General features: G+C 41.4%; 1 protein-coding gene across 3 annotated transcripts in view; it reads right to left on the reverse strand.

Annotated features, from left to right (window-relative positions):
• Positions 1–11,975: 11,975 nt before the first annotated feature.
• PNPLA4 (patatin like phospholipase domain containing 4) overlaps positions 11,976–21,203 on the reverse strand; it is a 124,162-nt gene continuing 114,934 nt past the window's right edge. Inside the window, exons 7-8 of one of the 3 annotated variants that reach the window (XM_007174244.3) lie at positions 17,235–17,311; positions 11,976–12,041 (exon numbers count right to left, since the gene is read on the reverse strand). In XM_007174244.3, the coding sequence (XP_007174306.2) occupies positions 11,991–12,041; positions 17,235–17,311 (128 nt within the window). In that variant the 3' untranslated portion in view covers positions 11,976–11,990. Of the gene's footprint in view, positions 12,042–16,502; positions 16,897–17,234; positions 17,312–21,203 lie in introns of those variants that run through there. The other 2 variants (XM_007174248.3, XM_007174250.3) reach the window with 2 other exon arrangements.

The following is a 21,203-nucleotide window of genomic DNA, read 5'->3' on the forward strand; positions in this document are numbered from 1 at the left end:
CAAGTGTGATCCCGATTGTGAACATGCATCTTGTTTGCTATTACGTCCCTTCCATCCGCTTTACCGATACGATGAAAATCACAAGTACATTTCAAAAAATATAGGGTAAGATTTATTTTAAAACCCTGTCTACTTGCAGAGGAAAAGCTTTGGACTATAAATACAGTTGACTGAGGGAGAAAATGCAAAATCTTTTCTTTTTCTATTTTTCTGCTTCAGTTCTAAAAGTCATTAATTTTTTTTTAAATTGGAGTATAATTGCTTTACAATGGTTTGTTAGTTTCTGCTTTGTAACAAAGTGAATCAGCTATACATATACATATATCCCCATACCCCCTCCCTCTTGCGTCTCCCTCCCACCCTCCCTATTCCACCCCTCTAGGTGGACACAAAGCTCCGAGCTGATCTCCCTGTGCTATGCGGCTGCTTCCCCCTGGCCATCCATTTCACATTTGGTAGTGTATATATGTCAATGCTACTTTAACTTTCATCCTGCAAGCATTTTCTTTTCCATCTATACAATGCCCAAGCATATCAGGGAAGTTTAAGCAATAAAGACGCAGAGCTTTTGGTTTCTTTTTTTATTCTTTTGATAACAGTGAGCTGAAGATATCTGGTTAAAGAAAGGCTTTCGGAAATCCCATGTCGGGTACCGTGCTCATGGCTCTGCTTGCTATGTATTATTTAGGATGTCCTATATGGGAAAATGCACTTGGCGCTCGGGGTTTTGAAAGAGATTTTCAAAAGGATGTTTTGAGCCCGAGTTCTGCTTTTATCAAATCACATCTGCAGCGATGCGTGTCTGCAGGTCCTGTATGCTCAGCGTCCATCTGATGAGAACAGCTGCTCTTGGTCTGATGCCCTGAGCAGGTCCTGCCGTTCCCACCAAGTGTGGTGACTGCAGAGGGCTCTCGGCATCTCCCCAGCATCCATGTCCTGCTGGGCCCACCCCGTGATGGAGAAGGAGGGCAGGGACCAGGTTTGGGAGCAGAGAGCTTGTGAGAAAGGAGGGCCCGGACAAGCTCCAGGCACGGTAAGGAGGTGGCTCTCTCTACCGCGTCTTCATTCACTGGGTCTTGCCCCAGCCCTGTTCCTGGCTGGTTTCTCCGGGTCTGGGGTCCTGGTGCCCAACGGCGGTGCTGTAACTGTACTGGATCTGAGAGGCCACGCCTGAGCTCCCTGCCTCTGGGGTACATCCCTCCCCTCCCCCAACAGAACCACCTGCCCCTCTTTTCTCTCCTTTTCCCATCATGATGCTTCCATCGGGATCAACTTTAACAAATTAAGATGAGTGGACTCATTGCTGGAAAAGAGGCTAGCTCGTTTCACAAATTAGACTAAAAGCACACAATACACACGTCGACTTAATTTTTAGTGTCATTTCAGACCGTTTTCTTGCCGCTTGACTACCTCTTCTTCTTTTGTGTCTTGGTTCCAAGGCCACTCCCCCCATATCGCCCACCGCTGCTCGCCCCATTTTCATGCCCCACCCTCGTTGGAATGAATCTTCTTCTTTAGCACTGTCACAGTTTTGTTTTGTTTTGTTTTGTTTTAACTTCCTTGTGCCTTTTTATTCTGCCTAGTAGAGTTGGTTGTTTGCATGTCCTGATTTATATAAGCTACTTGAGGGCAGAGGTAAAGTCACACATTATCTTACTTTCCAGCAATTCTGTAAACAACCACTCCCCTTTCTGGGCTGAGATTTCTATTTTAAAAGCTGTAACGTTCACCCTCACACCACGCCTCCATCCTCTGCTCCCCCCAGGGAGGTGAAAGATGGACTTTATTAATGTTTGCATCCTCAGGTATATAGACCCGGGTGACACATATGTTGAAGTTGTTCATTTGTGTGTGATTTGACTTTTTTAAATGCACAGTTCTTTAATTAAACATTTGCGGTTTAATGAAACTGTTAGGTTTGTGAAACCATTTTCATCCATCTGGTGAAATAGAATACTCAAAGCAGAAGAAAAATGTTTACTTAAAACTTCTGCTTTTCTAAAAGTTTTATTTGGAGCCACTGTGTGATATAAATAGACCGCAAAAGGATTAGCATGCGTCTGCAAAAAAAAAAAAAGGTTTTTTATTCTTTACAGGAACTTTCATAGCTCGATTTTTCTTAATCGGTTTACTGAGTTACTGTGTTTTCCATTTTTTTGTTGTTAACTGAGTCACATTTGGCTATTTTTAACTTCCTGTAAGTGTATGTAGAAACCCTAAAATTGGGAAAGAAAAGCATATTAACAATGTCTGTTTCCCGCGCGTGAAGGGAGACTTTTGCTTATAGAAGTTGAATTTGCAAGGCACAATTTATAACATGATAAAGAGACATTTCTGTTGAAACCAAGAGCCCTGTCATTTCTTTCCTCATCTGACATCTGCAGACTGAGAGTAAACATTTCTTAATTTAGAGGAAGGTAAGGCTATTTTTCAGTTGAATCCTCTAAATTAATCCACTGGTGTAGGCGTTATTTCCTCCATCACACGTCTGCCTTAAACATAGTACCTGCACAGATGAAGCAAATGCAAAAACAGCTTAAGATTTAAATAGGCAATATCGTCTCGTATAGAAAAGATGTCTCAGTGACATGAAAGTAGCTGGTTTTTCTACTTCTAGATTTCCAGTGGCTTTATTTGTTTTCACACAGTTCCTATATTTGGGATGTAATTAATGGAAAGGTTTAGCTTTGTCCTTCAAAGGCTTTTTATTTCTCTCGTAAGATGGAATTGCTTGTTAATAATGAACCAATGCTATATTTTTGTTGATAATGAACCAATTGCTTGTTAATAATGAACGAGTGCTATATTTTTGGCTACCCGTCCATCTATTTTCTACCTAAGTCATTGCTTTATCTATAGCCTGTCTTGTCCCAGAAGCTTCTAACATGGTAATACAGAGTAGAAAATGTTATCCTTATCATGTATGGTCCTCAACTTGAAGATATTAGAACGGTAGCATATGAAGGTTAAAAGGATTAGAAATCTGACTGAGGGAATGTGTTCAACTAAATATCCAGCATCCAAAGTATTTTAATTAAATGTACCTGTTGTTATGTGCACCAACATACCGATCCACATACTGATCCTGGGTTCCCAGGTCCAGCCTACATTGGCTCACTCAGATACAGTTCCCTGGCGTTTTTGGTAGATGGATCGCATCTCTTGTTGCTTCTTGTCTTAGCAAAATACTGTAGACTTAGACAACAAACACTTGTTTTCTCATAGTTCTGGAGGCTGGACGTTTGAGATCAGGGTGCCAGCAGGGTCAGGGCTTTAGTCCCTTAAAGCTGCTACCACAAAATACCATAAACCGGGTGGCGTGTAAACCACAGAAACATATTCCTCATGATTCTAGACGATGGGAAGTCTGAGATGAAGGTGCTACCAGATTCAGTGTCTTGTGAGATGCTGCTTCCTGGTTCGCAGACGGCTGCCTTCTTGCCGTGCGCTCACATGGCAGAAGGGGTGAGGGAGCTCTCTGGGGTCTCCTTTTTAAGGACCCTAATCCCAGTCATGGGGGCTCCACCCACATGACCTAATCTCCCAAAGGTCACCCCTCCAAACGCAATCCCTTTGGAAATTAGGATTTAACTTATGAATTTGGTGGGGGGAGAAAAACATTCAGTGTGTGGCAGTTGAGTTCTGATGAGGGCTCTCTTCCTGGCTTGGAGACGGCTGCCTTCTTGCCGTTTGCTCAGCATGGTGGGGAGTGGAAGCGCTGGTGTCTCTTCCTCTAGTTGTAAGGACACGAATCCCATCATGAGGGCCCCAACCTCTTGGTCTCATGTAAACCTAATCAGGCCCCATTGGGCCCACCTCCAAATACCATCACACTAGGGGTAAGGGCTTCAAACTATGAATTTTGAGGGCACACAGTTCAGTCCATTGTACCAACATTCTAGGTGAAAGTTTATACTGACACATTGAGCTGCCTTCTTTGCTTCTAACATGAACTGAGAGATAAAACGAAAAAAGTAAAACTTGAAGGGTGATCGCCAAACTCCCAAATGAGGACATTGTTTCCTTGGAACAGAAACCAAACAGGAACTCCAAGCAGCAAGGGCCAGGGATGCTGGGCTATAGGTCCAGATGCAGGGAGGTACTGGGAGTTCAGTTCTCACGAAACAATGGACGTTGCCTTCATGAGTCTGTGAAACTGAGCTTGCCCTTTCCTGAAACAAAAAATAATCCTGTCCAATATTTCTACTTTCAATCCTTTTGGAACTTCACCCTCACCATTCATATCTTATTAATATCCGTCTGTGTTCTGATTTATTACCTTTATTGAGGACTACTTTCGACAATTAAACAAAAGATGTTGTGGGAAAAATGTAAATGGCATCAGAACTTCCAAACTATTTTCCCCTTCAGAAGTAACTGTCTACACAACCAGATTTAAAGCGCTATTTCCTACAGTGATGGAATCTTCCTTTCCTGGGAAGGAAATCTCTCGGGTCTGTTTTCCAGCAGTATCTAGCTTGCAGCTCTCCCTGACAATGTGGGCAAGGGATACATGGGGAGGAATATAGGAAAGCCCTCCGTTTTAGACTGGATTCAAAAGGTTTTTACTGCTATAGATAGTCCGCCTTATCATCCATTCTGCTGTGTCTGGGAGTAATTTCTTTACTTGACCTCCTCTTACAGTGACAGGAGCAGATCTGTTTCCCAGCTGCAGCCCGTGAAGTGTCTGTGCAGGAACGTCTGCCCTGTGATAAGCAGCAGCAGTTGAGGTCAAGGCTCATTCTGTGCAGTAGCTCAAGACCCAGAGGCTGTTTCCTCTTTTATTTTTCCTTGTACGGTTTCTCCTGAACTGAGCATTATAGCCTCAGGTTAAACATTTAACTGAATATTAAGATAAAATATTTAGAAATGTATCAGTACTATCCTATTTTTTCACAGAAATTACAACATCACACATTCAGGTAATAAATAGAATAACTAGACTATAGAAAGGTTTTAGAGAAAGACTAAAAAAGGATGAAGTAGGTTTGATTCCCCAGCCAAGAGGCTCCAAACCAGTGAGTGCTCTTTCATTATTTTGCTACTACATCCTCTTTACAAACATAAGAAGACCTTAACTGAATAAGTGCAGTCCCAAGAGAAGCACAAGGGTAACACTTGGCTCTGACCTGACTGTCCGGAGGAGCTTGGAAACATAACTGTTTTAAACCAAGAGAAGAAATATTTTATTTTTGACGCCACTCCAAAACCTTCCCCCACCACCAGCATCAAATCCTCCAAGTCATGAATTGTCCACAGGTGTACACAATTACCAGTCTCTCATCCCAAAAGCTTTCTTTCCACGGAAAATCTTCCAGCAAGGGAATTGTATCTCTGGAGGAAAAAAACCAAACAAAACCAACCATGAGGCCTGCATCTGCATAGATATTAAAAATGGTGGTGGATCCTTGCTTAGCTGAGCTGTGTCTCTGTGGCCAAGTGTCTTCATAGTGTTTTACGTTTGCGTAAGCTGCTTATTTTGGTCCAAAATCTTATGACAACTGTAAGAGGAATAGGATGTGGGCTTGAGCATTTCTAACACCCTACGGCAGGGGGACTTGAAAAGAAAGTGCCAGTTTTCACGGTCTGGATTCTAGCCTGTCTTCACAAGGTGATGTTATTCTTGCTCATCTAGTGACTGGGTGACACTGTGATGGCTTCGTTAGCATCTGAAGCCCCATATGCCACCTTAAGCATGACGAGCACAGGCACGCTGATCTTCTTAAAGAAAGCGAGATTCAGCTTTTTTTCCTGCTGCAGGTGGGGAAGAAGTGGTCTGGCTTATCGTTCTCAGGAAACCTCATGGTTTACAAACATAAAGCACCTTGTGAGGTCTGGTAAGGGCTGTGGAATGTGGACCCTATTTAGTCAACGCACAATTCACTCTTCTTTTGTCCCCAATGATTAAAGCAAAAGTCAAGCTTTTCGGGGAGTTTCGGAGCCAAGGGGGAAAGAGAGAGACAGCAGGGGAGAAACTATTTTCTGGAGGGAACACTAGCCAGGCTTCAGATGGCTCTTCTCTAAACTGGCTGTTTCTTTTCTCTGGAAACAAATCTTTTTCTTGGTCCGTTCCCATCCCCCAAGTCAAGATCCAGAACACAGTACGGTTCTTCTACCGCTTGGTTTACCAACTCGCACGTGTTTTTTAACCGTCACCACCCCAAGCTGAAATTTCTGATGCAACGGACATGGTTTTATTTAACAAACACTCAGTCCTTTCTGTCTGCCGGGCCCCACGTTAAATGCTCAACCTGCACTAATTCTTTCCATCTGTGTGACAACTCCATGCTACCCGCATCTGCAGATGAGGGTGTGGAGGTGAAGGCAGGTCAAGCAACGTGTCAGGAATACTGCTGGAGGGTCACTGTCCGTCTGTCTTCACAGATCTGGGCTCCCAACACTTGCTGCCTCCCCCATCCCTGAATAAAACTGGTAAGATAACTAAGCAGAATCATGGGTGTAGAGTATCCAGCGATCACAACATGCTTCCCTGAAGTAGTGATCTTGCAGAGACCTAGCTGAGACGTAGCATTCTTGCCTTTAGTCTCTGTCCCCCATGACTCATCCCTTTCACTGCAGGACTTGTGTGTTCTTTAAACTCCACGTGGGTAATTGCAGTCCAGGCTCCTGCACTGATACGCAGAGTCCTTTAGCCAGGAGCCACTGTTCGTCCTGTGCAAGCCCTGTCTCGGTCATCCCCTCCCTCAAGCCTTGTAAGCTGCTTGGAAGAAGGAGGTCAATGCCGGAAGGGTTACATCGGGTGCGTGGGTCTAACGGCAGTTACTGCTGGAACGCTTACCCTGTGTTAATAGAAGGAAGATGCAGGTTCTGAGCCTTATGGAGGCTTCTTTGGGCTTTGTCTGTCCATGACCCCACCTCCAGCCCAACCAAATGCCTCCTGCCTCCCTCACAGCATGGCTTAATCTGGTGCGAGACACAAACCTACTTCAAGGCGGAGACAGACACCGTCCTTCAAAATGTTTCCTAACTTTGCATGGGTTATCTATAGCAGTGCACATGGTTCACAGCAAAGAACTGCTTTTCACAGATGTACATGTGACATGCAGAAACCTCTAGGTTTACCTAGACTGACCGTAACTTTGAAAAGGAGATGCATTTAAAAGAGAATGTCTTCCTAAAGGGTCGTTTGGAAAATATTCTAGGTCTTCAGCTTTCTAAGCAATTGGGATTATTCTGTAATGAGAAGAGTTAGATTTATTCTTCCAGTACTGAAAATACAAAGGCATTCATGGAATATAAGAAGAGAACAGGATAAGTTGAACACAGACATGACTTAAAAACAAAAAACAGAAACACAAAACTCAATGACCAAATTTGAATCTGCATTGAAATTATGAAAGAATGGAACTGACATGAAAAAATAATCAACTTTCTGGCACGTAGAAACACGGGACACTTTCCCAGAGTGCAGAAAAATAGGAAAAATAGATGTAAATGGCGAGAGATTAAAATTATAAATGAGAAAGAAAAGAATCAGCTTCTAATTAGTGTTCTTGAAGATGATTTGAAAGCAAACAGAGCAGAAATAATAGCCAAGGTTTGTAACCAAAGAAAACTTTACTAAAGTGAGAAAACAACATGAATCTAGCTTGAATGGCCTCCCTTGGGTTTCAGGCAAAGTTAATAAAAATGAAATCAAATTGAGACATGCTATGCCATCGTAGCTGTAATAAAGATGAAGTAGCATCTCTAACTCCCCTGGCAGACGAAGCAGGTGACGTAGAAAGGCAGCAAGACGGGGCTGGTCCCACGCTTCTCTGGAGCACCACGTGCTAAAAGATCCAGTAACGACGTCTACAGAATGTGGAGGGGTTAGTATTCCTGACCCAAGAATTTCCTCAAGGGTGAAGGCAAGTGAAGCATATTCCCAGGCATGCGGTGGTTCCCAGTGTAGACCATACAAGGAGCTTTTCTGAAAACAATGACTTAAAAATAGATTCCAGTACACCAAGATATAGATTAAAATGATGAATAGAAAAGTGTTCTAGCGATGAGCCTCTGATTGAATTGTTTGTCCAGCTTTCTAGACAATGGTTGAAAATGTGATTGTGATTGAAAGAATGAACTCAACATGATTTTTGATCTTTTCCCCATTAAATGGGGGCAAGAAGAGGTGCTGTAGTCGTCACTGTTGGGTATGCACCTTCTAGGTGGCACTTGCTGTATTTTGGAATTCATACAGGTCATCTCTTTTCAGTTTCCTCACGATCACAGGCGTTACGTATTATAGGCCAGACACATAGATTTTAAAAATAGAAGTAGATGACATTATGTTCCCAAGATGCTACGGAAGTTTTGTAAGAACTAGATTCTGGATGACAACTACGAATGTGATGGCTGATCAACGACAATACGTGAGTCCTTCAGTTTAGCAAAAATCTAGACCAACGGTTTCCAAATAGCTGTGCAATGGAATTACCTGGGGAACATCAAAAATTAGTGATGCGGGGCTTCCCTGGTGGCGCAGTGGTTAAGAATCCACCTGCCAGTACAGGGAACACGGGTTCGAGCCCTGGTCCGGGAACATCCCACAAGCCGCGGAGCAGCTAAGCCCCTGGCGCCACAACTACTGAGCCTGCGCTCTAGAGCCCGCGAGCCACAACTACTGAGCCCACGTGCCACAACTACTGAAGCCCGTGCACCTAGAGCCCGTGCTCCGCAACAAGAGAAGCCACTGCAATGAGAAGCCCGCGCACCACAACAAAGAGTAGTCCCCTGCTTGCTGCAACTTTAAAGCCTGTGTGCAGCAATGAAGACCCAACACAGCCAAAAATAAAATAAATCAATTAAAAAAAATTAGTGATGCCTCTGTGCTACCCTCAGAGATCCTGATTTTATTTCTGGGGTGTCATGTGGTCTTTGAATTTTGTAAGAATCATCCATGATTCTAATATGCATACAAATTTGGGGACCGCTCATCTAGACGATAACATCTGATTTCCTCTGCAAAGACCTTGAAGTGGTGTGAGAGGACCAGAAAGATGTTTAAACCTGTCATTGTTCACATGGAGTAATCCACAATTATGGGTGTGGTTCTCATTTTGATAATTAAGGACTGGTTGATAAGAGCTGAATTCACTCAAAGGAACTCACCGGTAGGAAATATTGGAGAGTCCGAAGGGGGATGTCCCCAGAGAATGGGGTTGAGCGAGGCCAGTGGTGCTCTGCATGGGTGACTGTGCCCTCACAGCAGACCCCTGGCAATGTCTGCAGGCATTTTTGGTTGTTAGGACTGGGCAGTGAGGAGAGGGTGGGAGGGTGACTTTTGGCATCTAGTGAGCAGAAGCCAGAGATGCTGATAACAATTTGGGGGGAAATTGGAGTTCCTGCTAGAGAGCATGTGGTGTGTCCTAAAGGTACATGTGATGGTTAATTCTATGTGCCAACTTGTCTGGGCCAATGGGGAGCCCAGATATTTGGTTAAACGTTATTTCTGGGTGTGTCTGTGAGGGTGTTTCCAGATGAGATTAGCATTTGAATTGGTGGCCTGAGTAAAGCAGATGGTCCTCTCCAGGATGAGTGGGCATCACCCAATCTGTTGAAGGCGTGAACAGAACAACAAGCTGGAAGAAGGGAGAATTTGCTCTCTCTGCCTGATTTCATAAGCTGACCATTGGTCTTCTCCTGCCCTTAGATGGGCACTTATACCACCAGCTCTCTGGTTCTCAGGTCTTGAGACCTGGGCTGCAACTTTTTTTTTTTTTTTTCCTTAACACATTGGAGGTTTGTTGCATCCCTGCATTTAGCAAGTCTATTAGCACCATCTTTCCAACACCATTTGCTCACTTCGTGTCTCTGTGTCACATTTTGGTAATTCTCACAATATTGCAAAATTTTTCATTATTATTATATCTGTCATGGTGATCTGTGGTCATTGATCTTTGATATTACCATTGCAAAAAGTTTACAACTCCCTGAAGGCTCAGATGATGGTTAGCATTTTAAAAAATTTTTTATTGGAGTATAGTTGATTTACAATGTTGTGTTAGTTTCAGGTGTACAGCAAAGTGAATCTGTTATACATATACATATATCCATTCTTTTTTTACATTCTTTTCCCATACAGGCCATTACAGAGTATTGAGTAGAGTTCCCTGTGCTATACAGTAGGTCCTTATTAGTTATCTATTTTATATATAGTAGTGTGTATATCAGTCTCAATCTTCCAGTTTATCCCTCCGCCCCACCCCCTTACCCCCGGTAACCATAAGTTCGTTTTCTACATCTGTGACTCTATTTCTATTTTGTAGATAAGTTCATCTGTACTGTTTTTTTAGATTTCACATACAAGCGATACCATATGATATTCATCTTTGTCTGACTTACTGCACTCAGTGTAACAATCTCTAGGTCCATCCATGTTGCTGCAAATGGCATTATTTCATTCTTTTCTCTTTTTTTAATTAATTAATTTATTTATTTTATTTTTGGCTGCATTGGGCCTTCCTTGCTGCGCATGGGCTTTCTCTAGTTGTGGCGAGTGGGGGCTACTCTTCGTTGCGGTGCACGGGCTTCTCATTGCGGTGATTTCTCTTGTTGCAGAGCAGGGGCTCTAGGCACGCGGGCTTCAGTAGTTGTGGCACGCTGGCTCAGTAGTTGTGGCTCGCGGGCTCTAGAGCACAGGCTCAATAGTTGTGGCGCAGGGCCTTAGCTGCTCCGTGGCATGTGGCATCTTCCTGGACCAGGGCTCGAACCCATGTCCCCTGCATTGGCAGTCAGATTCTTAACCACTGCACCACCAGGGAAGTCCCTCTTTCTTTTTTTTTTTTTTTAAATATTTCAGCTTACTTTTTTTTTTTTTAAACTTTGGGTTTATTTATTTTATTTATTTATTTAATTATGGCTGTGTTGGGTCTTCGTTTCTGTGCGAGGGCTTTCTCTAGTTGTGGCAAGTGGGGGCCACTCTTCATCGCGGTGCGCGGGCCTCTCATTATCGCGGCCTCTCTTGTTGCGGAGCACAGGCTCCAGACGCGCAGGCTCAGTAATTGTGGCTCATGGGCCTAGTTGCTCCGCGGCATGTGGGATCGTCCCAGACCAGGGCTCGAACCCGTGTCCCCTGCATTGGCAGGCAGATTCTCAACCACTGCGCCACCAGGGAAGCCCCCTCTTTCTTTTTTAAGGGCTGAGTAATATTCCATTGTATATATGTTCTACATCTTCTTTATCCATTCATCTGTCGATGGACATTTAGGTTGCTTCCATATCTTGGCTATTGTAAATAATGCTGTTATGAACATTGGGGTGAATGTATCTTTTTGAATTAGAGTTTTTGTCTTTTCCAGATATATGTCCAGGAGTGGGGTTGCTGGAGTATATGGTAGCTCTATTTTAAGTTTTTTAAGGAACCTCCATCCTGTTCTCCATAGTGGCTGTACCAGTTTACATTCCCACCAACAGTGTAGGAAGGTTCCCTTTTCTCTGCACCCTCTCCAGCATTTATTGTTTGTAGACTTTTTGATGATGGCCATTCTGACCGTTGTGAGGTGATACCTCATTGTAGTTTTGATTTGCATATCCCTAATAATTAGTGATGTTGAGCATCTTTTCATGTGCTTTTTAACCATCTGTATGTCTTCTTTGGAGAAATGTCTATTTAGATCTTCTGCCCATTTTTTGATTGGGTCGTTTGCTTGTTTGTTTATAGTGACCTGCATGAGCTGTTTGTATATTTTGGAAATTAATCCCTTGTCAGTTGCTTCGTTTCCAGTTGATGGTTAGTATTTTTTGGCAATAAAGTATTTTTAAAATAAGGTATGTACATTGAGATGTTTTTAGACATAATGCTATTGCACGCTTAATAGACTAAAGTATAGTGTAAACATAACTTTTACATGCACCAGGAAACCAAAAAAATCTGTGACTTGCTTTATTTCCATATTCACTTTATTGTGTTGGTCTGGAACCAAACCTGAAATGTATCCGAGATACGCCCATAATAAACCATATAAATATATGGACTGGCTTCTGTCTTAAGGAAACCGCATGATGAGAACTTCGTAAGTTGCTTTAAAAGGACGTTTCTGCAAACAAATGCAAACTATGTTTCATTCACAGGTAACTGATACCAAAAACCCTACTCAGAAGTATAATGCAAAAAGGGACACCTAATGACTCATAAAACTTAACAGTCAGTAACTAGATAAGAACTCCTTTGTCAGGGACACTTTTATTGGAGCTGTGTAAGCATTGTAAACACTCAGTAATGTTTGGTGGCAACTGTGTATTATTATCTTATTGTAAAATTGTAAGGTAACTTTTTCTGATGGAAGAAACCTGTAGGCATTATCTTTAGTGTTGACAGACCTACTGTTCAGGGAAATTCTTTCCTGAAACTCTTTTCCGAAACCACTAGTCATTTTCTATACACCAGCAATGGGTCCAAAAGAAAACAGTATCAGACATCTTTTAGAAAATGTATCAAAAGAAAAATAAACGTGGGCTTCCCTGGTGGCGCAGTGGTTGAGAATCTGCCTGCTAGTGCAGGGGACACGGGTTCGAGCCCTGGTCTGGGAAGATCCCACATGCCGCGGAGCGGCTGGGCCCGTGAGCCACAATTGCTGAGCCTGCGCGTCTGGAGCCTGTGCCCCGCGACGGGAGGGGCCGCGATAGAGAAAGGCCCGCGCACCGCGATGAAGAGCGGTCCCCGCACCGCGATGAAGAGTGGCCCCCGCTTGCCGCAACTGGAGAAAGCCCTCGCACGAACCGAAGACCCAACACAGCCAAAAATAAAATAAATAAATAAATAAATAAGAAAATCCTTAAAAAAAAAAAAAAAAAAAAAGAAAAATAAACGTAAGTTGGAAGTGCCGATTTTCAAAATAAGTTGTTACCAGCTGCTACCTTTTTTTAAAAAAGAAAATGACATTTATTTATTTACTACAATTTTATATATTTAAAAAAATTTTATTGGCGTATAGTTGGCCTATAGTGTCGTGTAACTTTCACGTGTAAAGTGAAACAGTTTTTATACCTATATATATATATTTATTATGTATATCAATGTATATACAAATCCATATATAGATATTTATCCATTGTTTTTCAGATTCTTTTCCCATATAGGTTATTACAGAAAACTGAGTAGAGTTCCCTGTGCTATACAGTAGGTCCTTATTAGTTATCTATTTTATATACAGTAGTGTGTGTATGTTAATCCCAGTCTCCTAATTTATCACTTCCCCCTATGTTTCCCCTTTCATAACCATAAGTTTGAATTCAAGATTAGTGAGTCTGTTTCAGTTTTGTAAACAAGTTCATTTGTATCCTTTTTTATTAGATTCCACATGTAAGTGATATCATATGATATTTGTCTTTCTCTGTCTGATTTACTTCACTTAGTATGATCATCTCTAGGTCCATCCATGTTGCTGCAAATGGCATTATTTTGTTCTTTTTTATGGCTGAATAATATTCCATTATATACATGTGCCACATCTTCTTTATCCATTCCTCTGTTGATGGATATTTAGGTTGCTTCCACGTCTTGGCTATTGTAAATAGTGCTGCATTGAACATTGGTGTGCATGTATCTTTTCAAATTATGGTTTTCTCTGGATATATGCCCAGGAGTGGGATTCCAGCTGCTACTTTTAAAAAATAAATTTTACTGAAGTATAGTTGATTTACAATGTTGTGTTAATTTCTGCTGTACAGCAAAGTGATTCAGTTATACATATATATATTCTTTTTTTAAATATTCTTTTCCGTTATGGTTTATCATAGGATATTGAATATAGTTCCCTGTGCTCTACAGTAGGGCCTTGTTTATCCATCCTATATATAATAGTTTGCATCTGCTAACCCCAAACTCCCAATCCATACCTCTCCTACCCCCCTCCCCCTTGGCAACCACAAATCTGTTCTCTATGTCTGTGGGTCTGTTTCTGTTTCATAGATAAGTTCATTTGTGTCGTAATTTAGATTCCATTTATAAGTGATATCATATGGTATTTGTCTTTCTGACTTCACTTAGTATGATAATGTCTAGGTCCATCCATGTTGCTGCAAATGGCATTCTTTCATTCTTTTTTATGGCTGAGTAATATTCCATTGTATATATGTATCTCATCTTCTTTATCCATTCATCTGTTGATGGACACTTAGGTTGTTTCCATGTCTTGGCTATTGTAAATAGTGCTGCTATGAACATAGGGGTGCACATGTTTTTTCAAATTATAGTTTTGTCTGGATAGATGCCCAGGAGTGAGATTGCTAGATCATAAGGCACACTAGTTTTCTTTTTTTTTTTAGGAACCTCCGTACTGTTTTCCATAGTGGCTGCATCAATTTACATTGCCACCAACAGTGTAGGAGGGCTCTCTTTTCTCCACACCCCTTCCACTTGATATTTGTAGACTCTTTAATGATGGCCATTCTGACCGGTGTGACATGGTACCTCATTGTAGTTTTGATTTGTATTTCTCTAATAATTCAGCTGCTACTTTTAATCAACATTTAGCGTAATGTTCTCCAGGTCCATCCATGTTTCCTTCCTTTTAAGGATAGGATTCCTTCCTTTTTAAGGCTGAATAATATTCCATTGTATGTATATACTTTTTCTTTATCCATTCATCTGTTGATAGAACTTGGGTTGTTTCCATATCTTGGCTATTGTGAATAATTATATAATGAATGTGGGAATGCAGATATCTCTTCAAAATTCTTTTAGATATATCCTGAAGTAGGATGCTGGGTCATATGGTACTTCTATTATTTTTTTGAGGATAAGTTTCCCATAGTGTTCACCATTATACATTCCCAACCATGTACAAGAGTTCCAGTTTTTCAACATCCTCGTCAACATTTTATTTTTTGTTTTTGTTTTTGTTTATTTTTTTTGGATCAGTAGCCATGCTAACAGGTGTGAGGTGATATGTCACTGTAGTTTTGATTTGCATTTCTGTGATAATTACTGATACTGCACATCTTTTCATATACACCTGCTGGCTATTTGTTTGTCTTCTCTGGAGAAATATCTGTTGAAGTGAAATAAGCCACATTTACAGGACAAATACTGCATTCCACATATGTGAAGTATCTAAAATAGTCATACTCATAGAAGCAGAGAATACAATAATGGTTGCCATGCTCGAGGCTGGGGAAATAACGTTTCAGTTACACAGGATGAATAAGTTCTGGAGAGCTGCCATATATGACATAGTGCCTATGTTAACAGTGTGGTGTTGAGCGCCTAAAAATTGTTGGGAGCAGATTTCATGTCAGGTGCTCTCAGCACGCAAACAACAAATGGACACGAGGAAACTGGGAGGTGTTGAGTATGCTGTTACCGTGATTGTGTGGATGGTATTACAGTCATTTGCATATGTCCAAACTCATCAATTGTACATGTTAAATATGTGCTGTTCTTTGTGTATCAGCCATGTCTTAATACAGCTGGATAAAGTTAACCCATTGAAAGCATTTACAGTAGCAAATGTAGAATGAATTGGGGGGGGGAGGGAGAGAGATAAATTAGGGGTTTGGGATTAACATATACACACTACTATACATAAAATAGGTAAACAGCAAGGACCTACTGTGTAGCACAGGGAACTATATTCAATATCTTATAATAAGCTATAATGGAAAAGAATATATATATACACACACACATATACGTGTGTTTTATATATATAAAATGAAATCACTTTGTTGTACACTTGAAATTAACATAACATTGTAAATTAACTGTACTTCAATTTAAAAAAAAAAGTAGAATATAAAAAAAAACCATGTTAAATTCAAGGCAAAGAGGATACCAAATAATTTATTTGAAAATCAATAGTATGACTTATTTTTTTCGTTTCTGGAAGTGATAATATGATCTATCAAGGAAACATTGAGAAAAGCACATTAATAAAGAAAGCTTGCCTATTTAAAAAGTCACATCTAGATAATGGGAATTTTTTTCCATTAAAAAATTGTTAATCTGTATCAAAGGAGTCCTGCCAAAAAAAGAACTGGTAATTTTTCATGGATTTATAGGCACCATTTGCCAACCTGATCCAATTTTTCTCTTGTTGAAACTGCTTCATTAATTTAATGTGCAAGAAATAAATATTTGATGTGCAATTAGTTGGAGATTATTATGGCCATAATGGAAGCTTTCCAAATAAACAGCTGCTCCAGCACTTTAAATGCATGAAAAGCAAGGCACAAAATGGAAAATATAATGACACACCATATCTACAGAGGAAAAAAGTTAAAATATTCAATTAGTGAGTAAGATGCCTGCTCAATGAGAAGTTTGGTGATGGTTTATCAAAGCATAACAACAAAAAAAGCTGCCACACATGGAGCCAAATGTCAATCCACCTGAATTTTCATGGAAATGTTTGCCTGCAGATGTAGTACATTTTTGCCCAAGAAGAAAATGTTATGAAAATTGATATGGCCCAATTCCACCAATTCTTTCAGATTAGCCATTTTATATATACAGATGTATATCAATGTATATTTACTGTATTTTGATTATTCTATATTAGATTTATATTCATGGTCTAAGTGTCTATTTCTGTGTCCACACGTGACTTGTAATGATTCCACTTCAGGAGGGAATGGTGTCAGCTGGAAAGTTCAGTGTGGATCGAGCTGTTTTAATTCAAGAAGGCTTTGGGGTCTCAGAGCACATGCTCAGATCCTGTGAAGGAACTCACATCATTCAAGTACTTAAACTCCCCTGGAGTTTTACAAAATGGTACCTTCCCTTCGAGACAGACCATAAGAACCGAAGTTCGTTGTCTCTCTCCCCTGCAACAGTGGAAGCAGCTGAGGGTAGAGACTGTGACAAAAGTCTCAGCATCTCCAAATTCTGGTAGAGCTCCTGACAGAGTAACTTAGTCATGTTCCTGGCAAGGATGCCTGAAGCTCTTTGCCCTACAGAAAGAGCAAGAGATACACGTCAAGAGGTGAGCATTCTGAGCGCCACAGAAAACTGCTGGCTAAAGGTAAATGGAGGTCTCTTATTAAGAGGGGAGCAAGGGGACACATCCTCCTCCTCTTGGGGAGCCAATGGAAAGAGCAAAGGGAGTTTCTGGAATTGGTAAGAATCTGGCTCGTGGTGACAGATTTGAGTATCCAGAGAGTCAGTGGGAAGTGCTTTCAATAACCAGTGTTCTGGTATTCTCTTCTAGAAAGCTGACTGGGGCAAATGTACTATTTGTTAGGGCTCTGTTCCATTCTGAGATTAAACTCTCCAGTCCACTGCGTCTTACCTTTACTCGCTCTGAAACGCCCCTTTGGTCCAAGAGAGGTCGGATTCTGTTATTGTTTGTCTCAACTTCCCTGCCACCTCCGTAAGCCAGACACACACAAACCAGAAACAAAAGAAGAAAAGCATTGAGTTAACACCCTTTTGTCTGGGTGGAAATGAACTATCTTGTGATATATTGATGCAGACTGCTTTGATGATCTTCTCGAGACGACAGGTCTGGTTAATGTTCGCTCTCCCGGATCTGGGTGGGTCTGTGATGTGACTAGGGCGGAAGGGATGCCGTCCCTGAAGCCTCGGTACCCAAGGTAGTGCAGCTTCTTCCTAGGCATCCACACCTCGGAAGGCAGCCATCATGCTTCAGGGAAGCCAGTAATCACACACTAGTGCCCGCCCAGCAGCCCGGCTGAGGTCCGGGGACCGCCAGCGTCATCCCCAGACGTGTGAGGGATCGGATGATTGAACCCCCAGCTCTCCTGCCAGAGCCAGCTGTCACCGCAGGAACAGCCACAAGCTCTGACCACCGAGACATGCCCCAAACTGCAGATGTGTGCAGAAGAAAAAATAAATGATGGCTGCTGGTTTCAGCCAGTACCTACTGGGATTGCTTATTAGGAAGTAAAACATAACAAACACACGAGCACCAGAACTGAGGCCACTTATTCAATAAGTTTATTTTTAGCTTATAATGTACAAAAGCTATTCAAACTCGTGGCTTTGTTGCCACCCATGTCCTGCTAACCACAGATGACTCAGTAGGGAAGGGAGATTTAGTGTAAACATCTTTGCGTGAAACCAGGACCTAAGTCATTTCCACTGGCCAGGAGCTTACATTATTATAGGGAAAATGGGGACAAACACATAAATTAGTACCATAAGGTGGCACCCAGGAGTACTTTGCAAGTTATTCATTCAACACTTGTATATTGGGACCTGCTGTGCGCCAGGGACACTGGCCTCTGCGGTATAAATCCAGCGGGAGATCACAAGGATCCTGCTATCGGGGATTTTATATTCTGACAGGTGTAGACAACACACTAGCAAATCAATAAAACTGCTTCTGATAAAGAAAAGTGCAGGACACAGCAAGGTGGAGGGGCTGAGGGGAACCACGACCTTGAAGTATCAGGGAATTCTTTGATAAAGTGGCCTTGCAGCTGAGACCTGTGATGAAAGGGGTCTGGGAAAGGCCAACACAGCAGGGAAGAGTGAGAGGGAGACTTGGAGAAACAAAGGATGTAAGGAGCAAGGGAGGAGCGGGGAAAGGAAAATCTTCTGCAGAAGGAAAATCTCTGGGGTCCTCACAGGCCCCGGAAAGGTGCTTGAATTGTATTTTGTGATGACAACGGGAAGCCGCTGGGTGGTGTTACCTGGAAAAGTCTAAATGATTCATGGACATTGCTTGCTAATGGCCTGGCTGCCACATGGTGGCAGGGCCAGAATGGAAAGAGGGACACCAGTTAGGAGGACGCAGTCCCCCCTCGTTATTCGCAGGGCCCCTATTTGCAAGTTCATCCGCGCCACTATCGTCTATTTTTAACCATTAAATGAATGCTCCAGGTACTTTCGGGGTCATTCACAGACGTGCTCAGGGCAGCAGTGCCTTCTAGTTGCAGCTTTCAGGCTCTAAACAAGTGTCCTTTCTGTGGACTACTTAGTGCCACGTTTTTCACATTTATGTGTCTTTTGTTGGTGATGCTGCTATTGGAAATGACCCCCAAGCCCAGTGCTTCAGTGCTGTCTGCTGTTGGGTAGAAAGACCAAGAAATGCCTTAGGGAGAAAATACATGAGTTAGAGAAGCTTCTTGTAGGTGTGAGTTGTAGCGCTGATGGCCCCAAGTTCCCTGTGGATGACTCAATGGTATCTATTAAATAAGGTGCCTTTAAACAGACACACACTTAACACAAGATTATGTATTGATCAGCTGGTGAAAATGTTGTGACCAGAGGCTCCCAGATACCCAACCCTGTACTTCGCTAGCAGCAATGGTTTGGTATTCACTAATTCAGCATCCGCGATGACTTTCCAGAACATAATTGCAAGAATGATGAGAATGGGCGGTATTTCAGGAGGTCCAGTTGAGAGGCAGACATTGTGGGGTGAGCAGTGGTTGAGCTTGGTCACGTGACAAGCTTTGACAATGACCTGGATGTCAGGCATAAGAAATCCAGCAACATCCCAGGGCTGTGATGTTAAGAGTAGAGTAGGAAAAGAGTCTTCCAGTGGAGAAGGACAGTCACAGGAGGGTTTATGGAGAAGGCAGCATTTGTGAAGAAGGCAGCTTTGGAGCTGCATCTTGAAACAATGCGCTAATGTATGTGAGTTTATTTATCACAGAGACACATGTATTTATGTGGTAATTGTATATTCACACGGCACAGGACAGTGCAGTCCAGAAAACTTAGGAGCAAATTAAACTCATTTCTTACAGTATTTTTTTAGTTGAAGTATAGTTGATTTACAGTATTGTGTTAGTGTCACAATATATACAGCAAAGTGTTTCAGTTATATTTTTTCAGATTATTTTCCATTATAGTTAATATATGATATTGAATATAGTTCCCTGTGCTATATAGTAAATCCTGGTTGCTTATCGATTTTATTTATGGTAGCTTGTATCTGTTAATTCCATACTCCTAATTTATCCCTTTCCCCTTTGGTAACCATAATTTGTTTTCTATGTCTGTTCCTGTTTTGTATATAGATTCATTTGTATTATTTTTTTAGATTTTTTTTTTTTTTAGTGATATCATATGACACTTGTCTTTCTCTGTCTGACTTACTTCATTAAGTATAATATTTTCTAGGTCCATCCATGTTGCTGTAAATGGCCTTATTTCATTCTTTTTTATGGCTGAGTAATATTCCATTGTATTGTTATATATGTACCACATCTCCTTTATCCATTCATCTGTTGATGGACATGTAGGTTGTTTCCACCTCTTGGCTATTGTAAATAGTGCTACTAGGAACATTGGGGTGCATGTATCTTTTCAAGTTAGAGTTTTCTAAAACTCTTACAGTATTTATTTTTATTTTTTGGCTGCAATGTGCACGGCATGAGGAACCTTAGTTCCCCAACCAGGGATGGAACCTGTGCCCCTGTTAGTGGACACACAGAGTCCTAACCACTGGACCGGCATGGAATTCCCTTATAGTATTTTTAAGGGATATGCTTCAGTATTAAGGGATATGTATATCAGGAACCTCAACCCTTACCCACAGCATGCAAATATACTGATTCAAAATGAATCATTGATGCATTTAATAACAAAGGCCCTCAGATTTTTAAAAACTGTAGCAAAGGTAATAAACTCATCAGAAATGAACGTTCTGATATAGGAGCAAAGTCAGACTGCAAAATTTGGGTGATTTATGCTCTCAGTCACTAGAGAAAATCTAGATAAGAGAAACCTCTTACTTTACGAATGAATAAAACCTTTCCTTCCCTCCCTCCTTCCTTCTCTCATTCCACAAAATTTTAAGTACTCATTCAACCCTTCTAGACTGCTCTAGAACCTAGGAATACTACAGGATGTACATTCTACTGAGGTGAGGGGCATAGACTTATCAAGGAAATATATACTTCACAAGGTTATTGCTTTAAATGGAGTTAAATGCCATTAAGAAAATAAACAGAGTTACATACTTCAGGTTGGGAGGGGGTAAGGGGAAGCATGGACAATTTTATAGAATTTTGGTTAGAGTAGCAAACCCAGGATAATGCTGTTTATGGCTAGAAAAAAATTAATGGAAGTATCATTCTCTACTGGATGGTATATTTCTATACAATGTCTACCTCTAAAAAGGTAAGTATAATTTGTCTTTAAGCAATATTTAGGTCTAATTTTAACAGACATTTTGTTTACTAGAGAATGGAGACTTAGTTGAGGCCAAGTGGTGGGAACCTTCAGTGAGACTAGGCGGTGCCTCTGGATGTTGGGGGATCATCTGCATCACCCACTACCTGAC

This window comes from Balaenoptera acutorostrata, chromosome X, assembly GCF_949987535.1.
Source record: "Balaenoptera acutorostrata chromosome X, mBalAcu1.1, whole genome shotgun sequence".
Classification (NCBI taxonomy): domain Eukaryota; kingdom Metazoa; phylum Chordata; class Mammalia; order Artiodactyla; family Balaenopteridae; genus Balaenoptera; species Balaenoptera acutorostrata.